The sequence below is a fragment of the Manihot esculenta genome, chromosome 11, assembly GCF_001659605.2.
Source record: "Manihot esculenta cultivar AM560-2 chromosome 11, M.esculenta_v8, whole genome shotgun sequence".
Classification (NCBI taxonomy): domain Eukaryota; kingdom Viridiplantae; phylum Streptophyta; class Magnoliopsida; order Malpighiales; family Euphorbiaceae; genus Manihot; species Manihot esculenta.
The window spans coordinates 26537037-26562100 of record NC_035171.2 but is presented as its reverse complement, the minus strand read 5'-3'; the positions used below and the strand labels follow the sequence as shown (position 1 = coordinate 26562100).

At 40.2% G+C, this 25064-nt stretch overlaps 1 protein-coding gene across 1 annotated transcript; it reads left to right on the top strand.

Annotated features, from left to right (window-relative positions):
* The first annotated feature begins 4041 nt into the window (after positions 1–4041).
* On the top strand, positions 4042–5514 carry LOC110625659 (galactolipase DONGLE, chloroplastic). The gene has a single exon (XM_021771297.1). The coding sequence runs from the start codon at positions 4042–4044 to the stop codon at positions 5512–5514; it is 1473 nt and encodes a 490-aa protein (XP_021626989.1).
* The last annotated feature ends 19550 nt before the right edge of the window (positions 5515–25064 follow it).

Sequence of the window (25064 nt, the reverse complement as noted above, 5' to 3'; positions counted from 1 at the left end):
GAAATAGATCCATACTTCAACTAGAGTTTTTCTCCCATTGATTTACTCATCTTTTCAAAATATTGCTTTCTTCTACTACTTAATTTTTAAATTTCAGTTCTCTATCATAAAAAACAAAGCCCCCCTTTATTTTTACATTTATTATTTAATTGCCCAAGTCGTTATTAGGAAGATCCTTAGTATCAAATCCCTGTGGTTCGACCCTATTGCCACTATCTACAAATTATTTTGTTGATTGATAATAGATTTATTTTTAACGGTTTCGACAACCGCTATCACCAAGCTAACATTCGCCCTAATATTTTTTGTTGCTGCAGTATGCGCCTCAGAGGCTAGTTAGTTACTACTTTTCCCTAATGATTCTCCATGTACACCTTGAATTTCATAATGTCCAGGAGAAGTTTTAGGGCTCTCTTCTCTATACTTGGTTATCTTAGCTTAGTCCCTTTTAACACCTTACTCACAGAAAAAGACAGGTTTTTAAATATCTCCTTTTCCAATTAATAGTGCACTAACTGTTTGGTCAAAAGCTACAGGGTAAATGAACAAATCATCTCTAAGCACAAGTTTGCTAAGGATTTTGGGAGAGCTCATATATTCTTTCAATTCTTCAAAGGCTTTATGAAAATCTTCAGTCCATTCAAAATTCTTGGTTTTCTTTAATTTCTTGAAGAATGGTAAGCATTTTTCAAACTTTAGAATGAATCGATTCAATGTTATTATCTTCCCAGTCAATCATTGAATGTAATTCTTGGCTTTCTTTAATTTCTTGAAGAATGGTAAGCAGTTTTCAAACTTTAGAATGAATCGATTCAATGTTATTATCCTTCCGGTCAATCATTGAATGTATCATATGCATGTCGATTGGGGCATACTAAGGATAACTTGTACTTTCTCTAGGTTGAGCTTAACCCCTCTACTAGTGCCCATGTATACAAGGAATTTCCCCTCGGATTAAGCTTCACATAGTATTGATCAAGCATGAAAAAGATTTCTTTCAAATCACTCAGAAGCTTTTCAAAGGACATGCTTTTCATAATCATGTCATCAGTGTAAATTTTTATATTTTTGCCTATTTGGTCCATGAAACATTTTGTTTATCAGATATTGATAAGTTGCCTAGCATTCTTCAAACCAAACAGCAAATTTCAGTAACAGTATATATCATTTTCAATTAAAAAAGAGGCCTTTCCTTCATCCTTATCAATCAGAATTTATTTTGGTGCCCACCACTCTCTCAAAACCATGTAACTGTCATCCTTATCCATCATAATTTATTTTGGTGTCCACCACTCTCAAAATCATGTAACTGTCAAAATAAAATTTAAAATTTAATTTTTTTTAATTTATATAAAATAAATTAAATTTAAACTATTATAAATAAAATACAGAATCTTATTTTAAACTTTTTATTTTCAGCTTTATCTTTATTTTGGATGTACAATTTCTTTCTCTTATTAATAAAGTTTAAGTTATTTATTTCATTTATTTTTTTTCTATTTTTAAAAATTATTCTCTTGTTTGATGGTATATTTTCTATTTTTATATAGCGTTTGAGCATTAATAAATCTTTAAGTTATTTATTCTCTCTATTCCTTTTTCGTTTTTCTATTTTTAGAAAATTATTTCCGTTATCGGCAAGCTAAATGCTCTATTTTTAGAAAATTATTTCCGTTTGAGCACTAATAAAATTTTCTGTAATATAAAAATTAATAATAATTAACTGTTATAATTAATAAAATAAATAATTAATAAATTTTTTAAAATTTTAAAAATATTTTAATATATTTTTTAAAATTAAATATCAACTAATAAATTTTTTATATCATAAAAAGTTCTCAATAATTTATTTGGGACGACATTCCCTTTGTTGTACATTATGATATATGTATAAATAAACATTGTTGTCCATACTTTGGCAAACAGAGTAAGGCTTTGTAGTTAAAAGAAAAAAAGTGTATACAAAAGTCAAGTGGGCACTCTTTGGTGAATAAATTATTTTTATATTAATTTGTTCAAAATTTTCATGCTCTGAATTTTAGTATAGAAAGTAAATTTTGCCTGTTTTTTTTTGTACGAAGTTGTGGACGCACACCATATGCTTCCCTAAAAGAAACTCTCTTTTCAAGCTTACAATTAATTTATTTTACTATTAATTGGCTTTTGTTAGTGTTTTCACAATTCAATTTGCTATTATAAACTCTAAAAGTAATTTAACCAGAGCCACATGTCATATCCCTATAGACCCTTTATAATCTTTAATTTTATATCACTAAAATCTTTTATAAAAAAAAATTTATATTTTTTTCTATTATAGTTTCACTTTTCAATTTAGATTAATAAATTAATTTATTTTAGATAATTTTTATGTAGCATCACTTATTATAAATTATGATATCATATATGATTGTCGGATATTACTACTATAAAACTATGGTAATCGTGGTGAAAAAATAATTATTAACAACGATAAATATTTAATATGATTCATTTTTATAAAAATAAATTTAAATAATTTTTTATAAAATCATTCGCCACTTTAATTTATTTTAAAAGAAAAAATTTTAAACTAATAAATTAATTTTTTTTATTTTAAATAAAAAAATTAATTAAATTACATTTAATTGAATTTTTTTTTTTACTTGAAATGAAGAGTACACACTTGAATTTATAATATATATTCATTTTCTCTTCTCAATATGTATATTTATCTGTGTTTCACGAGGTAAAAGCTGATAGTTGAATCATATGCATGTTGGCTACCTAAAATTACAACTTTTGTTGTTATTATTTTTGCATTTCCATCGATCATGGGTCAGAGAAGAAAAAGTCAATTTTTTTATAAAACGTAAGTTTCATAATTTTTTATTATTATTTAGTATTTTATTTTATTAACAAAATACAGCTTCAATTAAATTTATTATTATTAGTCAATTAATTTAAATTAAATTAATTAAATATTAAAATTATAAAAAATAAATTGTTATAAATTATTAAAATTAAAAATATTAAATTATTATAAAAAATAAAATTTTAAAAATTAAATTATAATGATCAAACTGAAAATTAGATATTAAAAAAATAAAATTTAAAATCTCTCAAATTTACAGAGATTAAATCTATGAGGGTAACGGAACAAAACTTTAAAAATTAAATTATTTTTTAATAAAATAACACCAGCTAAATTATGAAAATTACTTTATTATAATTTTCTTTATATACCTAGAGCTTATTAATTTCTCAATAAAGGTTTAAGAAATAATAAAACTAAATTATCCATTTTCCATTAATTTCTCAATATTCTTGCTTTATTGTTTCAAATTTTATTATTTGATTTTACACTTTCATCAAATTTTAAGATAGAAAATGATTAATGAATTTTTGCTAAAATTTAATAATATTAAAATTCTTCCAACAATCAGAATCTAATTATTAGATGGATGGCCTTCACACTTATGAATCGAGATCATCAAGTGAACGTCAATATAGATTCATGAAGAAGCACAAATTTCGTATTATAAATAAAATCACGAGACTCGTAAATGAATACAGAGAGGAGGATATCTTAATAATTATTAATAAATAATAAAAAAATATGAATGATTTAAGGGATGGGAATTGAAGTCAACATCAACCTTAACAAAAAATGGGGAAAAAAAATCGTTTATTTTATGTTTCACTCAGCCGCAGCAGAAGATGTGACTGTGTGAAACTAAAAGCCTTAAAATCCCATTTATACAAATAGATAAATAAAAAAACCTCTAACCGACCATAATAATCATGAAAAGAAAATTACAATTAAAATAAACAAGAGTTTTGAAACACAATCCTTGGTCAAATACTCGCCAAACTGCCCTTTGACTTTCTTCTGCTCATCTATCCTATCGTTTTCATCTCTTTCTGTCCTTTTTCCGTCCAATTCCCTGTACTCCCACCCTCTCGATTCTCGGCGCCCGACTATATAAGTCCACCACTCTTTTCTCCTACAACTAACCTCCATCCTCGGCTCACACTCTCTCTCTCCTCCCTCCTGCTTCTCTAATGGCTTCCAAAGTTTTCATGCCAAAACCTAGTGCGAACCATATTGCATTTTCAGGTGACAATAAGCCATCCCGTTCCCATTCCTTTGGGCAAGTTTGTTTACCAAAGAAATGTACTGAAAAGACTTCTTCTTCTTCTTCTTCTTCTTCATCGTCTTCGTCTCTTGTTGCTTCTGCTAATACTATCCCATCAGCAGTTATTTGTACTGCGAATTTCGCCAAAAGTGTTAGTACTAATACTAGCTCTACATTGGCTCAACTCTGGAGAGAGATTCAGGGCTGTAATAACTGGGAAAACCTGGTTAAACCTTTGCATCCTCTTCTTCGACAAGAGATCATTAGATATGGTAAGTTTGTCACCGCTTGTTATAAAGCTTTCGATCTTGATCCCAACTCAAAACGTTACTTGTGTTGCAAATATGGCAAGAAGAACATGTTCAACCAAATTGGAATGGGAAATTCCGGCTATCAAGTAACTAAGTACGTCTACGCAACTCCAGAAATTAATATTCCCATTCAAAATGGTGCTTCTTGTGGCCGCTGGATTGGCTATGTGGCCGTATCTTCCGATGATACAGTTAAGAGGCTCGGCAGGAGAGATATAGTCATTACATTTCGTGGAACAGTGACTAAACGTGAATGGGTTGCCAATTTCATGAGCTCTCTTACTCCTGCGAGGCTAGATCCTCATAATCACCGACCAAATGTGCAGGTGGAATCTGGGTTTTTGAGCTTGTACACTTCAGATGAAAGTGACGACAAGTTTGGACTAGAAAGCTGTCGCGAACAGCTTCTATCTGAAGTGTCAAGATTGCTAAACAAGTACAAAGGGGAGGAAATCAGCATATCCATGGCAGGCCACAGCATGGGAAGTTCACTTGCTCTTCTTCTTGCTTATGATATTTCAGAGCTTGGATTGAACAGACTCAACAATCCAAGCACGGATATTCCAGTGACTGTGTTTTCGTTTGGAGGACCAAGGGTAGGTAACGCAGGGTTCAAGGAGAGATGCCAGGAATTGGGAGTTAAAGTGTTGAGAATTGTGAACGTTAACGATCCAATCACAAAGCTACCCGGGGTTTTTCTAAATGAAAATTTTAGGGTTTTAGGAGGAAGATATGAGCTCCCATGGAGTTGCTCATTGTATTCTCATGTGGGTGTTGAACTAGTCTTGGACTTCTTCAACATGCAAAACCCTTCATGTGTTCATGACTTGGAAGCCTATATCAGCAGCTTACGGGCAAAATGCCCCAAGAGATCTTCATCAGAAGGAGATGATGATAATCATCATGAGGTATATTTTCTGAATAAACCAAAGGAGTTGCTATTGTCTGCTCAAAAGTTTAACTTGTTGCCTATGAAAGTTGCTGTAAGCAATATCGTAAACTTGGTTCAGTCTCAAAAGGCTGAATTCTTGATAAATGAACATATCTTAGCATGGATGAATACCTTAGCTTTGTATATTCTTTTCTAGTCATATATATACATACATATATATATATACATGGAAGAAGCCTAGTAGAATTACCTGTAAATTAGAGAAGATTTTGTTAGCTTTTAAAACAACTCTGAAGCTATTTTATCAAGATTATGAATATATTTACATGTGCTGTGAGTCAATCTAGTAGTTCATTCAACATTTGTTATATAGTAAATTAATAAAGGTCAAATTACTATCATACTCGAGATTTAATCTAACTAATTAATTTAATCTAACTAATTAAAATACCTTATAGTTTTAGAAATACATTAAAACATTTTTATATTTTTATTCTAGAAAAATACATTCATCATGTTGAACTCATTTTTTCTATTACTTTATTAGTCAAAGCAAAATAAAAAAATATTTTTATACTAAATATACCCTCTTCGTATCAAATAAAACTAAGTTCTCACCACTCGGCCCTCCATTCTCTCTTCTCTTCACCATCTAAATCACTATCTTCAATCCCTAAATAATTCTTCAACAAAATCTTCACTATCATGAATACACGATGTACGGATGTCCATTCTTCCACTCCTTAGCAATGCAGAATCAAGTTTCTCAATGTGGTTGGTGGTGAACACAAAAATCCTTTCACTTCCACAATATGACCACAACCCATCAGTGAAATTCAATAATCTAGATAAAGTAATTGAGTTTCCACCTTTTTCACTGCCGCCACCGCTGCTGCAACTAGACCTAGATCGGATTTCTGAGTCATAATAACTTCTTCCCATGGAGTTCCATTGTTATTCCTCTTCTTTTTGTTGCTCAAATTAATAGAACAATCAATATCCCCAATAACAATTAAGGATTTAGAAGTTATCTTCATCATAAGTTTTCTTAGCTCTGAGTTATTGTGAACCTCAGTCAATTCAAGATTTGGTCCATAAAGCAAATAACCTATCTTCCATTCTCTTTCAGTTTTCTGATAGAAGCCTTACCTGTTAGTGAAATCTTTCAAGTCTTCCATAATCTATTGTTTCTTCACTGGGTCCATTGTCAAAGTATCGAAAATGCTCGAATGTTTGAAAGGAACAGACTTCCATGAATGGAGAAATGAGTGGCGAGAGGTGAATTTTATTTGATATGAAGAGGGTATATTTAATATAAAAATATATTTGTCTTGTTTTAACTAATAGAGTAACAGAAAAAATGAGTTAAAACTAGCAGATGCTTTGATCAGTTAACCGAATAAAAATATAAGAGCATGTTAATGTACTTCTAAAACTATAAATAAATTTTAATTAATTAGATTAAAACTCGAAGGATATGGTAGTAATTTACCCATTAATATAAACTCAACTTATGCTATTATTTAAGTTTAAAGATTTAGAACTATGGTCATATTAGACCGTACAATCTGTTAAACAGCTATTTACTATTTTAATAGTTGATAACTATTATTTAGTAACAATTAGCTAAAAGCTAAAAGAAGTAAACTTTCATAGTCCACTTCTTTAATTTCTAAATAGTCAGTATACTAAACACTAACTTAAAATTTGTGGTCTACATTTTCTGATATTGATAGGCACATGTTATATGTCATTCATCACGAGAAAATTCTTTAATTTCTTTGAAATGTTAACATTCCCTAGTCATTCACAACTCTCAATCTCCTCCTCTCCCCTCCTCCTTTAGAAGAGTTGATTGCTCTCAGTTGCTAAATATATAATTAAAGTTTTTAAAGATTAAAGGTAAATGGTTAAAAATTTAAAGTTCAATTGTGGTTAAACCGACATGTTATTTAATAAATAATATAAAATTAATAATATTTTTTATTATAATTAATACTTTTGTTTTTGTAAATAATTATTAAAATATTTAAAAAATAATAATATTTATTTATATTTAATGGAGAAAATTTAAATTAAAAATTTATAATGACAAATGAAAAATTTAAATTTTATTCAGTTATATAAAAAAATTCCACATTATAAAATGAAATATTACTATATTAAAATTTAAAATAAAATAAAGTAAAAAATTTTCAGTTATCTATAAATATTACTATTTTAAAATTACGTAAATTAATATAACACAAAAATATAGATATTCGTTTACTTTATAGAAGATTAAAATTTAGGAGACTTCAAATTTAAGGACTTAAACCTCATTCTCTTAAAATAATCTATAATATAATTTCATTAATAAAATAATTATTGATGATATTAATTACTAAAATTATAATTTTTATTTATTTATTATAATACATAATTATTGTACTTAGCAATTTAAAAATATAATTTTGACTATATATTTTCGCTCAATATCGATTCACACAGATTATATTAATTAGAGATTTTTATATTTAAATTATACTGGACGACGGTTTAATTTTCGGTTAATTTAGTCTGATCTAATCCGATTTTGATAAACATGTATATAATTATGTTAAATTAGATTTATGTTTTTTTTTTTTTCAAGGTACATGGAATAGTAGTTGTAGTTGCCATGGATCTGTGACAAGTTATTCATAGACCTGTATAACAGCTGATGCACTCTGATCCTTGAATATATATAGTCATATTATTTTTCAATATGGTACCGAGTATCTTTGATCCTTAGATTATTCTTTAGTCTCCTAATCTTTTCTTAGAACAATGGTAGATTCAACTAATAATTCTACTTCGATTCCATCTAGAAGTGATCCTCCTACTCAAGTTGCAACAACAATGGATAGAAATAATCCTTTACACATTTTGCCCTTTGACTCTCCTGGAGTTAAGCTTATCACTTATCTTCATGATGGATCCAGAACTTATGGCTCATGCAAACAATCCATGATAGTTGCATTAAAGGTAGAAAACTAAAACTATTTTTATTGATGGTGTTAGTTATGTGCACTATTGTAATACCCGGCTAGATTTCGGCATCGAAATTACTACTTTCCGGCGGAATCTCCGTTGGAATCCGGAATTTTTGGATGTCGGAGCTTTCTAGAAGGGAAAAACAGAGGTTTTTCAAAATGTTTTTACATAATTGTATGGTTTTGATTAAGAAAATTGAGTTTTGAAAAGAAAAAGACCAAGGAGGCAATTGCCAAGTTCGGCCGCCGAAAGTTACATGGTTTTGCTGCCACCGAATCCCCATTTCGGCTGCCGAAGGTGGTGGAAGTGTGGAAGCTGCTTAGGCCGTCGAAGAAGGTTGGCCGGCCACCTATAAAAAAGCCCTTTGACCGGAAATGGAGTGTGTTTCACTCTCTTTTCGGGCAAAGGTAAGTTTTTGTCCTCCTTTGGTTGTTTTCATCTTGTTCTTCAAAATCTTGCAAGTTTTGATGAGTTTTGCACTTGGTTTTTGAAGTTTTGAGCATAGAAGACAAAGTTGAGAGACTTGGAGATTTCGGATCGTTTTCCTTTACATCTCCGAGTTAAGACCATCGATCCTCTCGATCTTCAAGAGGTAAGCATGGATCCTCACCTCCCCTTATGTTTTAAGCATGTTTTAAAGGGTTTAAGAGAGTTTTATGGCATGTTTAGAGTGGATCTAAAAGTTGGAGTATATGTTGATCATATGCTCTATGTGATGCTTTGATGTTGTTTGTGGGGTTTAAACTGGTTTTTAGGCCCCTATATGCATGGAAAAAGGGTATATGCATGTTTTAGAGAAGTGGTATGCATGATATGGGTGTTTTTATAGGTTTTGGAGGCTGGGAACTTGAGTTTGGAACAGGTTCTGCTTGTCTGGGAAACTCAGGTTCGGCCGCCGAACCCCTTGGGGAGGCTGTTTTGGCCGCTTAAACTCGCCCCCAAAAGTTTGAACTTTCGGCTCTGGAGGGGAGTTTCGGCCGCCGAACATGCCACCGAAGGTGGGTGACTTTCGGCTCTGGAGGGTTTTTCAGCTCCCGAACCTTGCTCCCGAAAGTTTGGACTTTCGGATCTGGAAGGGACTTTCGGCCGCCGAAGGTGCCGCCGAAAGTGCATGAGTTTCGGATCTGAAGAGGGGTTCGGCCACCGAACCTGCCGCCGAAAGACCCCTGTCCAGCCTTCCTTTGCCCATTTTTTCATATATGTTTATGATGTTTTAGGGGGTTTTTGGGGAGATGTTCAGAGTTATGTTAGAGTATGTTCGGTCCCTCATTTGAGTTCTCCCTTGTAGGTTTGGACCCGAGGAACCAAGGAGGCCTGCAGAGTTAGCTGATACAGAGACTGTTCAGCAGTTGCTAGAGGTGAGTGGAACAGAGCTATGATTTTAAATAAATAAAAGTTTTTAGCATGATTCATGCATCATAAATGCCATGTTATACTAGGGTGTATTGCATTAGTGTTCACGAAGGTGACGCATTGCATTATTTATTGTCGATGGGGATGGACAACAGGGAGACCCTTTAGCCCTCTGATTATTATTTCCATGTAACAGAAGTCTTGAGGAGCTCCTTGAAAGCCGGGCACAGAGTTTATTGCATGTAACAGAAGTCCTGAGGAGCTCCTTTGAGGGCCGAGCACAGAGCAGAGGGATTTTTGGGTCAGTCCATCCGTGATGTGATTTACTTGTGATATGACGCATTTCATGATAGCATGTTTTATTAAATGTTTTTATTGTTCTGCTCACTGGGCTCTAGTAGCTCACCCCTCTCCCTAACCCCCATGTTTTCAGGGCCATAGAAAAGACAGAGGAACATCAAGGGTAAAGCCTAAGTGTAACAGTATAGTAGTGGACATGTATTGTATAGATGATAGAGCATATTTTAGTCCATATTATCATGATCTTATTGATGTTTATTTATACCTTTTCTACCTAATTTTGTGGTTTTAATAATGTTTTGAAGATATTAGGTGTAAAGAGACATTCTGGAGAAAATGCTCTTAAAACTGCCAAAAAGTGCCAAATCTGGAAAAATCACCTTCGGAAGCACCTTCGGAAGCCGAAAGTCAGCCATCTTCGGAAGCACCTTCGGCGGCCGAAAGTCTGGTCCAGAGCCGAAAGTCACCCATCTTCGGCGGCACCTTCGGCCGCCGAACCTTTGCTCCAGAGCCGAAAGTCCAGCCTCCGAAACTAAACTTAGGCGGCCGAAAGTCCCTCCGAACAGCCTCTTCCTTATTCAATAAGCCAAATCTTGAAGATCACATGTTTCTCACTTTATGCCATACACATTCAATATTCAAATCAAGGCTCCATCTTCCTCTTTAGTGCATGAATAATGTGAAGAAGGCTTCTTGGACACACTTGGACAGCAATTAAAAGACCAAAAAGGGCTTGCAACTCCACACATGCACATAGAAGATACAAGGGCACTTTGGGCAGCCTCTAAAAGATGCATGAAACCCTAGGCAGCCTCCCAAGACTTATTTAAAGGCTTCAAGGAGACAAGAAGAGGAGATTTTGAATCCCCATCTTCTCCAAGGGTTCGGCAACCCCATTCTTCCCTCTCCACCACTTTGGTTCTTCATCTTCTTACTTTCTTTTCTTTTATTTTCTGTTTTGGTTCAGCCATGAGTGGCTGAAACCTTTATTCTAGTTAAAGTTTTGTTGAAACTAAGGTTGTTTAAAGGGTTGTGAGATCTGAACATAAAGTGTTTGCTTTTGATTAGTTCAATATTCATGCAATTGTGTGCTTAATTCTAAGATTGCTTTGTTGTTTTGATCAAATTGGCCACTTGATTCTTGATTGCAAAGTTAATTGATTGTTAGTTGGGATATTTGTTAGTCCGTAATTGCTGGAAATATTCTGACCTAAGAAAACTTGGTGTAAAAACTAAGGAATTGCATGATCTAGCAACATCTCATGCGTTTGAGTAGTTAGGATTGGATCTCTCTCATTCTTTATGCAATTGACAATTGTTTTGATGCCTATGGCCCAAGGACGTTCCTTTGCGGTTTGTTAATTAGTAATTGATTAGAGGACGTTCCCTAATTGATTTAATCATAAGGAGAGACATGGTGGTGAGAAGCGTTTTCCACCCCCATAACTAATCTATTGAATGAATCAAGAAAACCTAAGTTTCAATGATCAACCCAAACAACCAACGTGGATCCATATCTTCAACTAGACCTTTTATCATATTGATTTCCTCTTTTATTTTAATTACTTGTTGTTTTAATTGCTTTCAATAGTTGTTAGTCAAATCAATCTCAAAACCCCCCTTTTTACTTTTATTGCACTTTACTTTCATTCAGCTTTCAATTACTTGCTTTCAATTGTGTTTTCACTTAGTTCTCTTGGTCTTGATTGAGAAAAATAAATAGGTAATCAATTCTCTGTGGATTCGATCCTTCACCACTATCTGCAGTTGTAAATTGTTGATAACCAAGAAGGTTATTTTTGACCGGCTTCGACAACCGCGAGTTAATAGAGATGATGTAAGATTATATAATGTACAGAGTTATAGTATTGTGCTTGACCCTAATGTATGTTTGATCCCTTTGTACATGATCAGTAATGATGTTTTTATGATGTTTTATGAGGAGAACCAAGCTTGATATATGATGATGACCCATCTAGAGCATATGATGATGGCTCTAGTATGTGGTTTTATGTTCACAGAGATAGTGCATACACAGGTCAAGCTTGGTAAATGAAAAAGTTCAAAATTGTTATGGAAATGTATGATCATGTATGGGATTTAACAGGTATACAAAGTTCATAGTAGGCTTGCTACGGGTTCCGGCGACCTTAAGTCGACCTGAATCTTAGCGCCGGTAGCGGTCCGATTTTCGGGTCATTACAGATTGGTATCAGAGCACTAGGTTTATATGATCGGACCTATAGAGTGTCTGGCTCATAGAAGTTATAGAAGGGCAAGCACAATAGGAAAGATCATGTCCACTAGGATAGGATGCAGAGTGTAATGCCATGAGTTTATGCATGTGCATTTAATGATATGCTATGTATGTGATGAGGGTTCATGTGTTTCCAAATGGACCATATGATGCTAATGTTTATGTATACATGTTATGTTTTCAGAAGTCAGGATGAGAGGGACTCGTCGATCTGCTAGATTGACTAGAGCTCCACCAGAGAATGAGGGCATGGATGCCCGTCCCCCTGCTTTTTCAAGGGCAATGTCTCAGAGGACAGGTAGAGAAAGAACATCAAGGGACCCTAGAAGGTCTTTTGATGAAAGCAGGAGGGAAACAGAGCAGGGTAGAAGATCTGATGATGTGAGGGAAGCTATGAATGTTGACCAGAGAAGAGATGGAGGGTTGGGGGTTGGCATGTCTGAGGAGGGTATGGGATCATCACAGGGAGGCGCTCAGGCCTCGGGGTTTGGTTATCCACCCCAATATCAGCCCTTTCCTCAAGGCCCAGGGTATTCGATGGGGGGTACATCGGATTATCAGAGTTTTAACCCATATCCCACCTTTATGCCTTATCCACCTTTTTACCCCCCATATCCACAGTACCCCATGTATCCACCCTCACCCTTCTACCCAAGTCCAGCACACCCTACTCCAGGGAGTTCTGCACCTCCTCCACCACCAGCAGAACCAGTAGCCCCTGTTATCCAAACACCTCAACCTGGCCCATCTGAGAGGAGCAAGGTAAAGTTGACTGATTACCTGAAGCTGGATGCTCCTAAGTACAAACCAGGAGATGATCCGTTTGAGTATCTCAAAGCGATGAAAATGATAGCAGATGAGCTGGGGGCAAGTGATACTAGAGCCATTCAGATGGCGGGGTTCACTCTTAAATGCAAGAAAGCAAAGGAGTGGTTTAACTATGTGGACCCTAGACTGGATAACATGTCCTGGGGGGAGTTTGCAAATGAGTTTGCTGGATGGGCTTTTCCAGATAGTTCCAGAGAGCTAAAGATGATAGAGTTTGAACAGCTGAGGCAGACAGAGGATATGAGTGTCGATGAGTATACTGACAGGTTCTTGGAGTTGCTGCAGTATGTGGGTCAGGCCTATGACACAGATCAGAAAAAGGCTAGGAGATATACCATGAGGCTTCATCCTAGGTATTCCTCCTTGATCCTAGCAGCAGAGAGGGAGAGTTTCCACACAGTGGTGGATATAGCACGAAAGATGGAGGCTAGTGCCATAATACAGGGAACGGTTAAACAGCAGGTGGCACAGTCTTCGGGTTCTAAGACTCCAGGTAGGGTGTAACGACCCGAAAAATGGACTGCTACCGGCGCTAGGATCCAGATCGGCTTAAGGCCGCCGGGACCCGTAGCAAGCCTGACATGAAACCTGTAAACCTGTATAATCCCATACATGATCAACAACATACATAAAAACTAAAACTTTTCTTTCCATACTCATCAACCAAACTCAACCTGTGCATAAACATTAACATAACATTGATCCCTCTGTGGGATCTCATCAGTGCCCCCAAATGGGTGACATAACATATGTTGAGTTGGTTTACATAAACATCATCAAAATCTCTAAGATCATGTATTAAAGGGATAGCACAATCTATGGTCAAGCACACACTAACATCCATAAACCTCATTACATGGCTATACTGTACTTTTACATTATAATTTGATCATGTCCATTGCTAGCTATTACATAAGCATGACTTCTTTACTCTATCCGGACTCCCGCACTATACTGTACCTGCAAGCCTGGGGGTAAAGGGAGAGGGGTGAGCTAAAAGCCCAGTGAGCTGAACTATTAAAACACATAAATACTATGCTCTATGAAATGCATCATAACACAGACAATTCACATAAGGGTTGGGTGAACTTGTCACCAATTAGTCCAAGCTAACATAGTGCCAGGCCGTAGCATGGGGTCCTGGTCTTCCTGTCATACATACATTACTTACCATTATTCCAGGGCCTCCTCTGGGCTCCTGGTCTTCGAGTCCACAATCGTGCCAGGCCGTAGAATGGGGTCCTGGTCTTTCATTCCCGTGCCAGGCCGTAGAATGGGGTCCTGGTCTTTCTGTCATGGACTAATTGGGTCATCCAACATTCACCCACATCAACAATAAATGATGCAATGCGGCATATTCGTGAAACTAATGCAATCATCCTATTGCATAATCATGATGCATGAAACATGATAAAACATTTAATTTAAAAGATTAAGTTTAGTTCCACTCACCTCTGGCTGACTCTGACAACACCGAAGCAGCTGAACTCACTGCTGGGATCCTCGGTTCCTCGGGTCCAAACCTACACAGGTGGACTCAAATGAGGGACCAAACACACCTGAACATAACTATAAACTACTCCCCAAAAACCCCTTAAAACATCATGAAAACATCACATAAAAACATGCAAGAAATGGCTGAACAGGGCACTTTCGGCGGCAGGTTCGGCGGCCGAAAGTCCCTCCAGAGCCGAAAGTCAGGCAGGTTCGGCGGCACCTTCGGCGGCCGAAACTTCCAGACAGATCCGAAAGTCTTCTTTCGGGGGCAAGCTTCGGCAGCCGAATGTTGCCTCCACAAGGGGGTTCGGCGGCCGAAACTCCTTTCGGCGGCCGAACCTGGTTTCTGCCAGAAGGGCAGAAACTTGGTTCACATGAACCTCTTGCCTCCCAAAACCCCAAATCATGCATAAATCTCAACTAAAACATGCATACAAGTTCCTAGGGGTCTCAAGCAGTCATATACCCCAACTACAACACTTCAAACACACAAAATCCACACACATTGTTCAAAACATCAATATTAACCCATAACTCAACATATAACCTAACATGCATTTCTACCCATAGATCTTGCATAAAACTTACTTAAAACACATAAGGAGCTTAAGATCGGCCCTTACCTCTTGAAGATCGAGAGGGAGACGACCTAAACTTGGAGATCCACGAAAATGAGCTCCTGAGTTCCCAAAGCTCCAAAACTTGGTTTAAATGCTCAAAATTTGCAATGTGAGTTTAAAACTCAAGAAAAATGGAAGAGATTTGGAGGAAGAACACAAGAGTTGCAAAGGGAAGGTCGGAAGCTTGTTGTGGCCGAAAATGGGAGAAAACTTGCCCATTTCGGCTAAGTGCCCCTTTTATAGGTGGCTGGCCAGGCCACGTTCGGGGGCCGAATGCGCTTCCACATCCATGCAAAGTTCGGCGGCCGAACTTGACTTTCGGCGGCCGAACCTGGACTTCCCTAACTCATGCTTTCGGAGGCCTAACGTGCCTCCAAAGCGCATGCATGTTCGGCGGCCGAACTGGACTTTCGGCGGCCGAACCTGGGTTTTCCTTCAAGGACTTTTCATGCAAAAACTCATTTAATTCATACTTAAAACCATTAAAAACATGAAAACATTTTACAAAAAACATGATTTTACCCTTCTAGAGGTTTCCGACATCCGAGATCCCACCGGACGGCAGGAATTCCGATACCGGAGTCTAGCCGGGTATTACATTCTCCCCCCTTAAGAACATTCGTCCCCGAATGTTCCTCAACTAGTACATACATAGCAAACAACATAACATACACATGAAACACATAGAGACTAACCTTAAAAGAGATGAGGATATTGCCGGAGCATGGACTCCCGTGTCTCCCAAGTGCATTCTTCCATATTGTGGTGGTTCCACAGGACTTTCACCATCGGGATTTCCTTGTTTCTCAGCTTCCTGATCTGGGTGTCTAGGATCCGTACTGGCTGCTCAACATAGGTGAGATCCTCTTGGATCTCCACATCAGGCTCACTAAGAACCTTGCCCGGATGTGACACGAATTTTCTCAACATAGAAACATGGAAAACCGGATGGATTCTCTCCATTGAAGCAGGTAAATCCAGCTTGTACGATACACTCCCAATCTTTTGCAAGACTTCAAAGGGTCCGATGTACCGCGGAGCCAGCTTACCTTTCTTCCCGAACCGAACCACTCCTTTCATTGGAGACACCTTAAGCAATACCAGATCCCCCTCCTGAAATTCTACTAGTCTTCTGCGGATGTCTGCATAACTCTTCTGTCTGCTTGCAGCTGTCTTGATTCTTTCTCTGATTAAGGGTACCACCCTGCTGGTGATCTCTACTAGCTCAGGCCCTGCCAAGGCCTTTTCTCCAACTTCTTCCCAGCAAACAGGTGACCTGCACTTCCTCCCATATAAAGCTTCATATGGAGCCATCCCGATGCTAGCATGATGGCTGTTATTGTAGGCAAACTCCACCAAAGGTAGATGTTGCCTCCAAGAACCGCCAAAGTCCAGCACACACATTCTTAGCATATCTTCTATGGTCTGGATGGTCCTCTCTGACTGTCCGTCTGTCTGTGGGTGGAAGGCAGTGCTGAAATCCAACCTAGTACCCATAGCATTCTGCAGACTCCGCCAAAACCTGGAGGTGAACTGGGGCCCTCTATCTGACACTATAGAAACAGGAACCCCATGCAGTCTGACTATCTCATCAACGTACACCTGCGCCAACTTGTCCACAGAATAGCCACTCCTGACAGGGACGAAGTGAGCAGATTTGGTGAGTCTGTCCACAATCACCCATATGGAGTCCAATCTGTTGGACGTCGCCGGTAACCCCACTATGAAGTCCATAGCTATATTCTCCCATTTCCATTCTGGAATAGGTAGCGGGTTAAGCATTCCAGCCGGCTTCTGATGTTCCAGCTTCACCCTCTGACACACTTCGCAGGCTGACACAAACTGTGCCACTTCTTTCTTCATAGCTGGCCACCAGTAAACTTTCTTCAGATCTTGATACATCTTGGTGGCTCCGGGGTGAATGCTGTATCTTGCATTATGAGCTTCTCTCATAATGTCTCCTTTTAGCCCTATGTCATCTGGTACACACAATCGACTCCCATAGCGGAGGATCCCCCTATTGTCAAATCTGAACTCACTGTCCTTGCCTGACTGAACAGTCCTGGCAATCTTCACTAACTCTGGATCCTCATGCTGTTTCTGAGCCACCTGCTCCAGAAACACGGGTGTCACTTTCATCTGAGCAACCAAGGCACCTGTACCAGACAACTCCAACTGTAGACCTTCCTCAATGAGCTTGTAAAACTCCTTCACCACTGGTCTCCTCTCTGCCGTGATGTGGGATAGACTGCCTAGTGACTTCCGGCTTAGAGCGTCTGCCATGACATTCGCCTTACCCGGATGATACTGAATCTTGCAATCATAGTCACTCAGCAGCTCTACCCTCCTCCTCTGTCTCAAATTTAAATCTCTTTGACTCAAGATGTATTGCAGGCTCTTATGATCCGTAAAGATCTCACATTTAACCCCATAGAGGTAGTGCCTCCACATCTTGTGTGCAAAGATTACTGCTGCCATCTCAAGGTCATGCGTGGGGTAATTCAACTCATGCTTCTTCAGTTGCCTAGAAGCATAAGCAATCACCCTCTCATTCTGCATAAGCACACAACCCAGTCCCACACGGGACGCATCACAAAAGACTGTAAAGTCTTCATCACTAGATGGCAGAGCTAAAACTGGTGTTGAAGTCAACCTCTTCTTGAGCTCTTCAAAACTCTCCTCACACTGGTCGGTCCACAGAAATTTCTGATTCTTCCTGGTCAGTCTGGTCAAAGGAGCTGCTATCTTTGAGAAGTCCTGAACGAACCTCCTGTAGTAACCTGCCAAACCCAAGAAACTCCTGATCTCCGTCACTGAAGTGGGTCTAGGCCAGTTAGCCACAGTTTCTGTCTTCTTGGGGTCTACCTCTATACCATTCTCTGACACTACATGGCCCAAGAACGAAATGCTCCTCAGCCAGAACTCACACTTAGAGAACTTGGCATACAAGCCATGTTCCCTCAAGGTCTGTAGGACCAACCTCAGATGATGGGCATGCTCCTCTGCATTCCTGGAATACACCAAGATATCGTCTATGAAGACAATAACGAAGTGATCCAGGTACTGGCTAAACACTCTGTTCATGAGGTCCATGAATGCTGCAGGGGCGTTAGTTAACCCGAACGGCATCACAAGGAACTCAAAATGCCCATATCTGGTCCTGAAAGCTGTCTTCGGTACATCCTCTTCCCTGATCCTCAACTGATGATACTCGGACCTCAGATCTATTTTGGAGAAACAACCCGCTCCTACTAGCTGGTCGAATAGATCGTCGATCCTTGGCAATGGGTACTTGTTCTTGGTAGTGACTTTGTTCAACTGCCTGTAGTCGATACAAAGTCTAAGGGATCCATCCTTCTTTCTCACGAACAAAACTGGAGCACCCCAGGGTGAGGTACTCGGTCGGATGAAGCCCTTATCTACCAGCTCCTGTAACTGCTCCTTCAACTCTTTCAATTCTGCTGGCGCCATCCTGTAGGGAGGGATAGAGATCGGTCGGGTTCCAGGCATCAGTTCTATCTCGAACTCTATCTCCCTAGCAGGTGGTAAACCTGGCAGTTCGTCTGGGAACACATCTAAGAACTCTCTCACCACTGGCACCGAGGCGGGCTCTCTAACCTGACTGCTAAGCTCTCTCACATGAGCCAAATACCCCTGACATCGCCTCCTGAGCAACCTACGAGCCTGAAGAGCTGATATCAGACCTCTAGGTGTACCCCTCCTGTCTCCTCTAAAGACAACCTCAGACCCATCCTGTCCTCTGAACCTGACTACCTTGTCCCTGCAGTCCAAGGTAGCACCATGGGTAGATAGCCAGTCCATTCCTAGAATGATGTCAAAATTTGTCAAATCTAGAACCACTAGGTCGGCGGACAAGCATCTTCCCTCAACAAACACAGGACTACACTGGCAGACTGACTCTGCCACAGATGGATCACACTTGGGTCCACTGACCCAGAGAGGACACTCTAACCCAGAAGTCATCAGACCCAACCTCCCCACGGCTCTCAGAGCAATAAAAGAATGAGATGCGCCAGGGTCCATCAAGGCATATACATCTGAACAACCAATAATTAAGTTACCTGCCACCACGGTGTTAGATGCATCTGCCTCCTGCTGTGTCATTGTGAAGATCCGTGCCGGAGCTGATGGACCTTCACCTCTAAAACCCGCTGAAGAAGAGGCTGCCCCTCTCCCTCTGCCTCTGCCACTGGCCTGAGTCATGGCTGGAGCTGCTGGCTGCGCTACACTGCCTGAAGCTGTCTGCTGGGACGGAGCCATCGGGACTGCTCTTGGACAATCTCGAGCCATATGCCCCTCCTGACCACATCTGAAACAGGCGTTCGTCCCAAACCGACATACTCCCCTGTGTGGCTTACCACACCTCGCACAAACTGCATTATCCGCACCAGAGCTTGAGCCACTCCCAAATCCCAGACTGGACTTGACTTTATTCCAGAACTTGTTCTTCTTACCCTTGGGCTTACCCCATCTCTTACTGCCTGAAGCTGCTGCACTCAGAGTAGAGGGATCTAATCTTCCCCCACCCGGAGTTTTAGAACCGGAAGACTGTGCCACTGACTGCTTAACTGTCCCTTGAACGATGGCACTGGCCTCCATTTTCCTGGCCATATCTACTATGGCATGGAAGCTCTCCCTGTCCACTGACTGGATCAATGAGGAATACCTGGAATGGAGTTTCATAACATACCTCCTTGACCTCTTCGAATCTGTATCCAGACTCTGCCCAGAAAAAGGCAACAGCTCCAAAAATCTGTCGGTGAACTCCTCCACACCCATTTCATCCGTCTGCCTCAACTGTTCGAACTCTATCATCTTCAGCTCCCTTGAACTATCGGGAAAAGCCCATCCTGCAAACTCGTTTGCAAACTCTTCCCAAGTCATGCTGTCCACTCTCGGTTTCACATAATTCTTGAACCACTCTCGTGCCTTCTTGCACTTAAGCGTGAACCCAGCCATCTGAATGGCTCTACTGTCATCAGCCCCAATCTCATTTGTAATTACTTTAACCCTTTCAAGATACACAAATGGGTCATCCCCTTTTTCATACTGAGGGGCACCCAATTTCATGTAGTCGGTCATCTTAACCTTGCTCCCACTGGCTGAGCTAGGTCTAGGTGGCTGAACAACTGGGGCTGCTGGTTCTGTAGGTGGTGGAGGTGGTGCAACATTTTCTGAGGTAGGGTTTGCTGGATTTGGATAGTAGGGTGGAGGTGGATACATTGGGTACTGAGAGTATGGTGGGTAGTATGGTGGGTATGGCATCTGTGTGGGATAAGGGGTGAAACTAGGGTAATCCGATGTACCTCCCATCGAATACCCGGGATGTGGTGAGAAATGTGGATAGTGAGGTGGCTGAACAAATCCCAAGGCCTGAGTGCCTCCTTGGGACTCTCCCATACCTTCCTCTGACATGCCAACTCCTAGACTGCCATCCCTCCTCTGCTCTACATCCATCTCATCCCCCATGCTCTCAGACATTCCTCCCTGAACTGTTCCTCTGACTGATCTGCTTCTACCCAGATCCAAAGACCTTCTAGGGTCTCTTGCTGCTCTTTCTCGGTTAGACCTACTAGACATTGCCCTAGGCAATGCTGGAGGACGGGCGCTCATGCCCTCATCCTCAGGTGGTACTCCAGTCAATCTTGCTGATCGACGAGTTCCTCTCATCCTGTTTTCTGAAAAACAGTGCACAACACATAAACATTAGCATCATATGGTTCATGTGGGCACACATGAACCCGCATCACACACATCACATATCATAGCATATCATGCATATTATCATGGCATTTCACATCATCAAGCAAGACAGGACTCCACATCCTATCCTAGTGGACATGATCTTTCCTATTGTGCTTGACCTTCTATAACATCTATGAGCCCGACACTCTAGGTCCGACCATATGAACCTAGGGCTCTGATACCATTCTGTAACGACCCGAAAAATGGACCGCTACCGGCGCTAGGATCCAGATCGGCTTAAGGCCGCCGGGACCCGTAGCAAGCCTGACATGAAACCTGTAAACCTGTATAATCCCATACATGATCAACAACATACATAAAAACTAAAACTTTTCTTTCCATACTCATCAACCAAACTCAACCTGTGCATAAACATTAACATAACATTGATCCCTCTGTGGGATCTCATCAGTGCCCCCAAATGGGTGACATAACATATGTTGAGTTGGTTTACATAAACATCATCAAAATCTCTAAGATCATGTATTAAAGGGATAGCACAATCTATGGTCAAGCACACACTAATATCCATAAACCTCATTACATGGCTATACTGTACTTTTACATTACAATTTGATCATGTCCATTGCTAGCTATTACATAAGCATGACTTCTTTACTCTATCCGGACTCCCGCACTATACTGTACCTGCAAGCCTGGGGGTAAAGGGAGAGGGGTGAGCTAAAAGCCCAGTGAGCTGAACTATTAAAACACATAAATACTATGCTCTATGAAATGCATCATAACACAGACAATTCACATAAGGGTTGGGTGAACTTGTCACCAATTAGTCCAAGCTAACATAGTGCCAGGCCGTAGCATGGGGTCCTGGTCTTCCTGTCATACATACATTACTTACCATTATTCCAGGGCCTCCTCTGGGCTCCTGGTCTTCGAGTCCACAATCGTGCCAGGCCGTAGAATGGGGTCCTGGTCTTTCATTCCCGTGCCAGGCCGTAGAATGGGGTCCTGGTCTTCCTGTCATGGACTAATTGGGTCATCCAACATTCACCCACATCAACAATAAATGATGCAATGCAGCATATTCGTGAAACTAATGCAATCATCCTATTGCATAATCATGATGCATGAAACATGATAAAACATTTAATTTAAAAGATTAAGTTTAGTTCCACTCACCTCTGGCTGACTCTGACAACACCGAAGCAGCTGAACTCACTGCTGGGATCCTCGGTTCCTCGGGTCCGAACCTACACAGGTGGACTCAAATGAGGGACCAAACACACTTGAACATAACTATAAACTACTCCCTAAAAACCCCCTAAAACATCATGAAAACATCACATAAAAACATGCAAGAAATGGCTGAACAGGGCACTTTCGACGGCAGGTTCGACGGCCGAAAGTCCCTCCAGAGCCGAAAGTCAGGCAGGTTCGGCGGCACCTTCGGCGGCCGAAACTTCCAGACAGATCCAAAAGTCTTCTTTCGGGGGCAAGCTTCGGCAGCCGAATGCTGCCTCCACAAGGGGGTTCGGCGGCCGAAACTCCTTTCGGCGGCCGAACCTGGTTTCTGCCAGAAGGGCAGAAACTTGGTTCACATGAACCTCTTGCCTCCCAAAACCCCAAATCATGCATAAATCTCAACTAAAACATGCATACAAGTTCCTAGGGGTCTCAAGCAGTCATATACCCCAACTACAACACTTCAAACACACAAAATCCACACACATTGTTCAAAACATCAATATTAACCCATAACTCAACATATAACCTAACATGCATTTCTACCCATAGATCTTGCATAAAATTTACTTAAAACACATAAGGAGCTTAAGATCGGCCCTTACCTCTTGAAGATCGAGAGGGAGACGACCTAAACTTGGAGATCCACGAAAATGAGCTCCTGAGTTCCCAAAGCTCCAAAACTTGGTTTAAATGCTCAAAACTTGCAATGTGAGTTTAAAACTCAAGAAAAATGGAAGAGATTTGGAGGAAGAACACAAGAGTTGCAAAGGGAAGGTCGGAAGCTTGCTGTGGCCGAAAATGGGAGAAAACTCGCCCATTTCGGCTAAGTGCCCCTTTTATAGGTGGCTGGCCAGGCCACGTTCGGGGGCCGAATGCGCTTCCGCATCCATGCAATGTTCGGCGGCTGAACTTGACTTTCGGCGGCCGAACCTGGACTTCCCTAACTCATGCTTTCGGGGGCCTAACGTGCCTCCATAGCGCATGCATGTTCGGCGGCCGAACTTGACTTTCGGCGGCCGAACCTGGGTTTTCCTTCAAGGACTTTTCATGCAAAAACTCATTTAATTCATACTTAAAACCATTAAAAACATGAAAACATTTTACAAAAAACATGATTTTACCCTTCTAGAGGTCTCCGACATCCGAGATCCCACCGGATGGCAGGAATTCCGATACCGGAGTCTAGCCGGGTATTACATAGGGGAAAGTCAGATCCCTCTTCTTAGAATGCAGCAGCTTCAGGCAGTAAAAAGTGGAGTGGTTCCACTCATAAGCCAAAGAAGAATAAGTTCTGAAACAAGCTAAAGGCAGGTCTGGGATTAGGAAGTGGCTCGAGCTCAGGCACAGAGGTTGCAGAGTGTATGTGGTGCGGTAAGCCGCATAAAGGAGTTTGTCGGTTTGGGACTACAGCATGTTTCAGGTGTGGCCAGGAGGGACACATAGCTCGGAAGTGTCCTAGGGCAGCTTCTACAACACCGTCCCATCAGACAGCTCCAGGCAGTATGCCACAGCCATTAGCTCCAGCCATGACTCAGGGCAGAGGCAGAGGGAGAGGGGCAGCCTCTTCTTCAGCAGGTTTCCGAGGTGAAGGTCCGTCAGCTCCAGCTCGGATCTTCACTATGACACAGCAGGAGGCTAACACGTCTAACACCGTGGTGTTAGGTAATCTCATCATTGGTTGTTCTAATTTGTATGCTTTATTGGACCCTGGTGCTTCTCATTCATTTGTTGCTCCGAGAGCCATAGAGAGAATGGGTTTGATGACTTCTGGGTTAGAGTGTCCTCTTTGGGTCAGTGGGCCCAAGTGTGATCCATCAGTGGCAGAGTCAGTCTGCCGTCATAGTCCAGTGTTTATAGATGGTAGATGCCTTTCAGCCGACCTTGTGGTCCTAGATTTGACGGATTTTGATGTCATTCTAGGGATGGATTGGTTATCTGCACATGGTGCTACCTTGGACTGCAGAGACAAGGTAGTCAGGTTCAGAGACCAGGATGGATCAGAGTTTGTCTTCAGAGGAGACAGGAGGGGTACGCCTAGAGGTTTGATATCAGCCCTACAGGCTCGTAGGTTGCTCAGGAGGGGTTGTCAGGGGTTTCTAGCTCATGTGAGAGAGCTTGATAGTCAGGTTAGGGAACCCGCCTCAGTGCCCGTAGTTAGAGAGTTTCCAGATGTTTTCCCAGACGAGCTTCCAGGACTACCACCTAAGAGGGAGATAGAGTTCGAAATAGAGTTGTTGCCTGGTACCAGACCGATCTCTATCCCTCCCTACAGGATGGCACCAGCAGAGTTATCAGAGTTAAAAGAACAGTTGCAAGAGTTGGTAGATAGGGGTTTCATCCGATCGAGTACCTCACCCTGGGGTGCTCCAGTGCTATTTATAAAGAAGAAGGATGGATCCCTTAGACTTTGTATCGACTACAGGCAGTTGAACAAAGTCACTACCAAGAATAAGTATCCTCTGCCCAGAATCGACGATCTATTTGACCAGCTAGCAGGAGCAGGTTGTTTTTCTAAAATAGATCTGAGATCAGGGTATCACCAGTTGAGAATTAGAGAAGAGGATGTGCCGAAGACAGTGTTCAGGACCAGATATGGGCATTATGAGTTCCTAGTAATGCCGTTCGGGTTAACTAATACCCCTGCAGTATTCATGGACCTCATGAATAGAGTTTTCAGACAGTATCTGGATCACTTTGTTATTGTCTTCATAGATGATATTTTGGTGTATTTAAGAAATGCAGAGGAGCATGCCCATCATCTGAGGATAGTTCTACAGACCTTGAGAGAGCATGGCTTGTATGCCAAGTTCTCCAAGTGTGAGTTCTGGCTGAGGAGCATCTCTTTCTTAGGGCATGTGGTGTCAGACCAAGGAATAGCAGTAGACCCCAAGAAGATAGAGGCTG

Coding starts and splice junctions, on each gene's coding strand:
- LOC110625659 (XM_021771297.1), top strand. CDS start 4,042: ATGGCTTCCAAAGTTTTCATGCCAAAACCTAGTGCGAACCATATTGCA.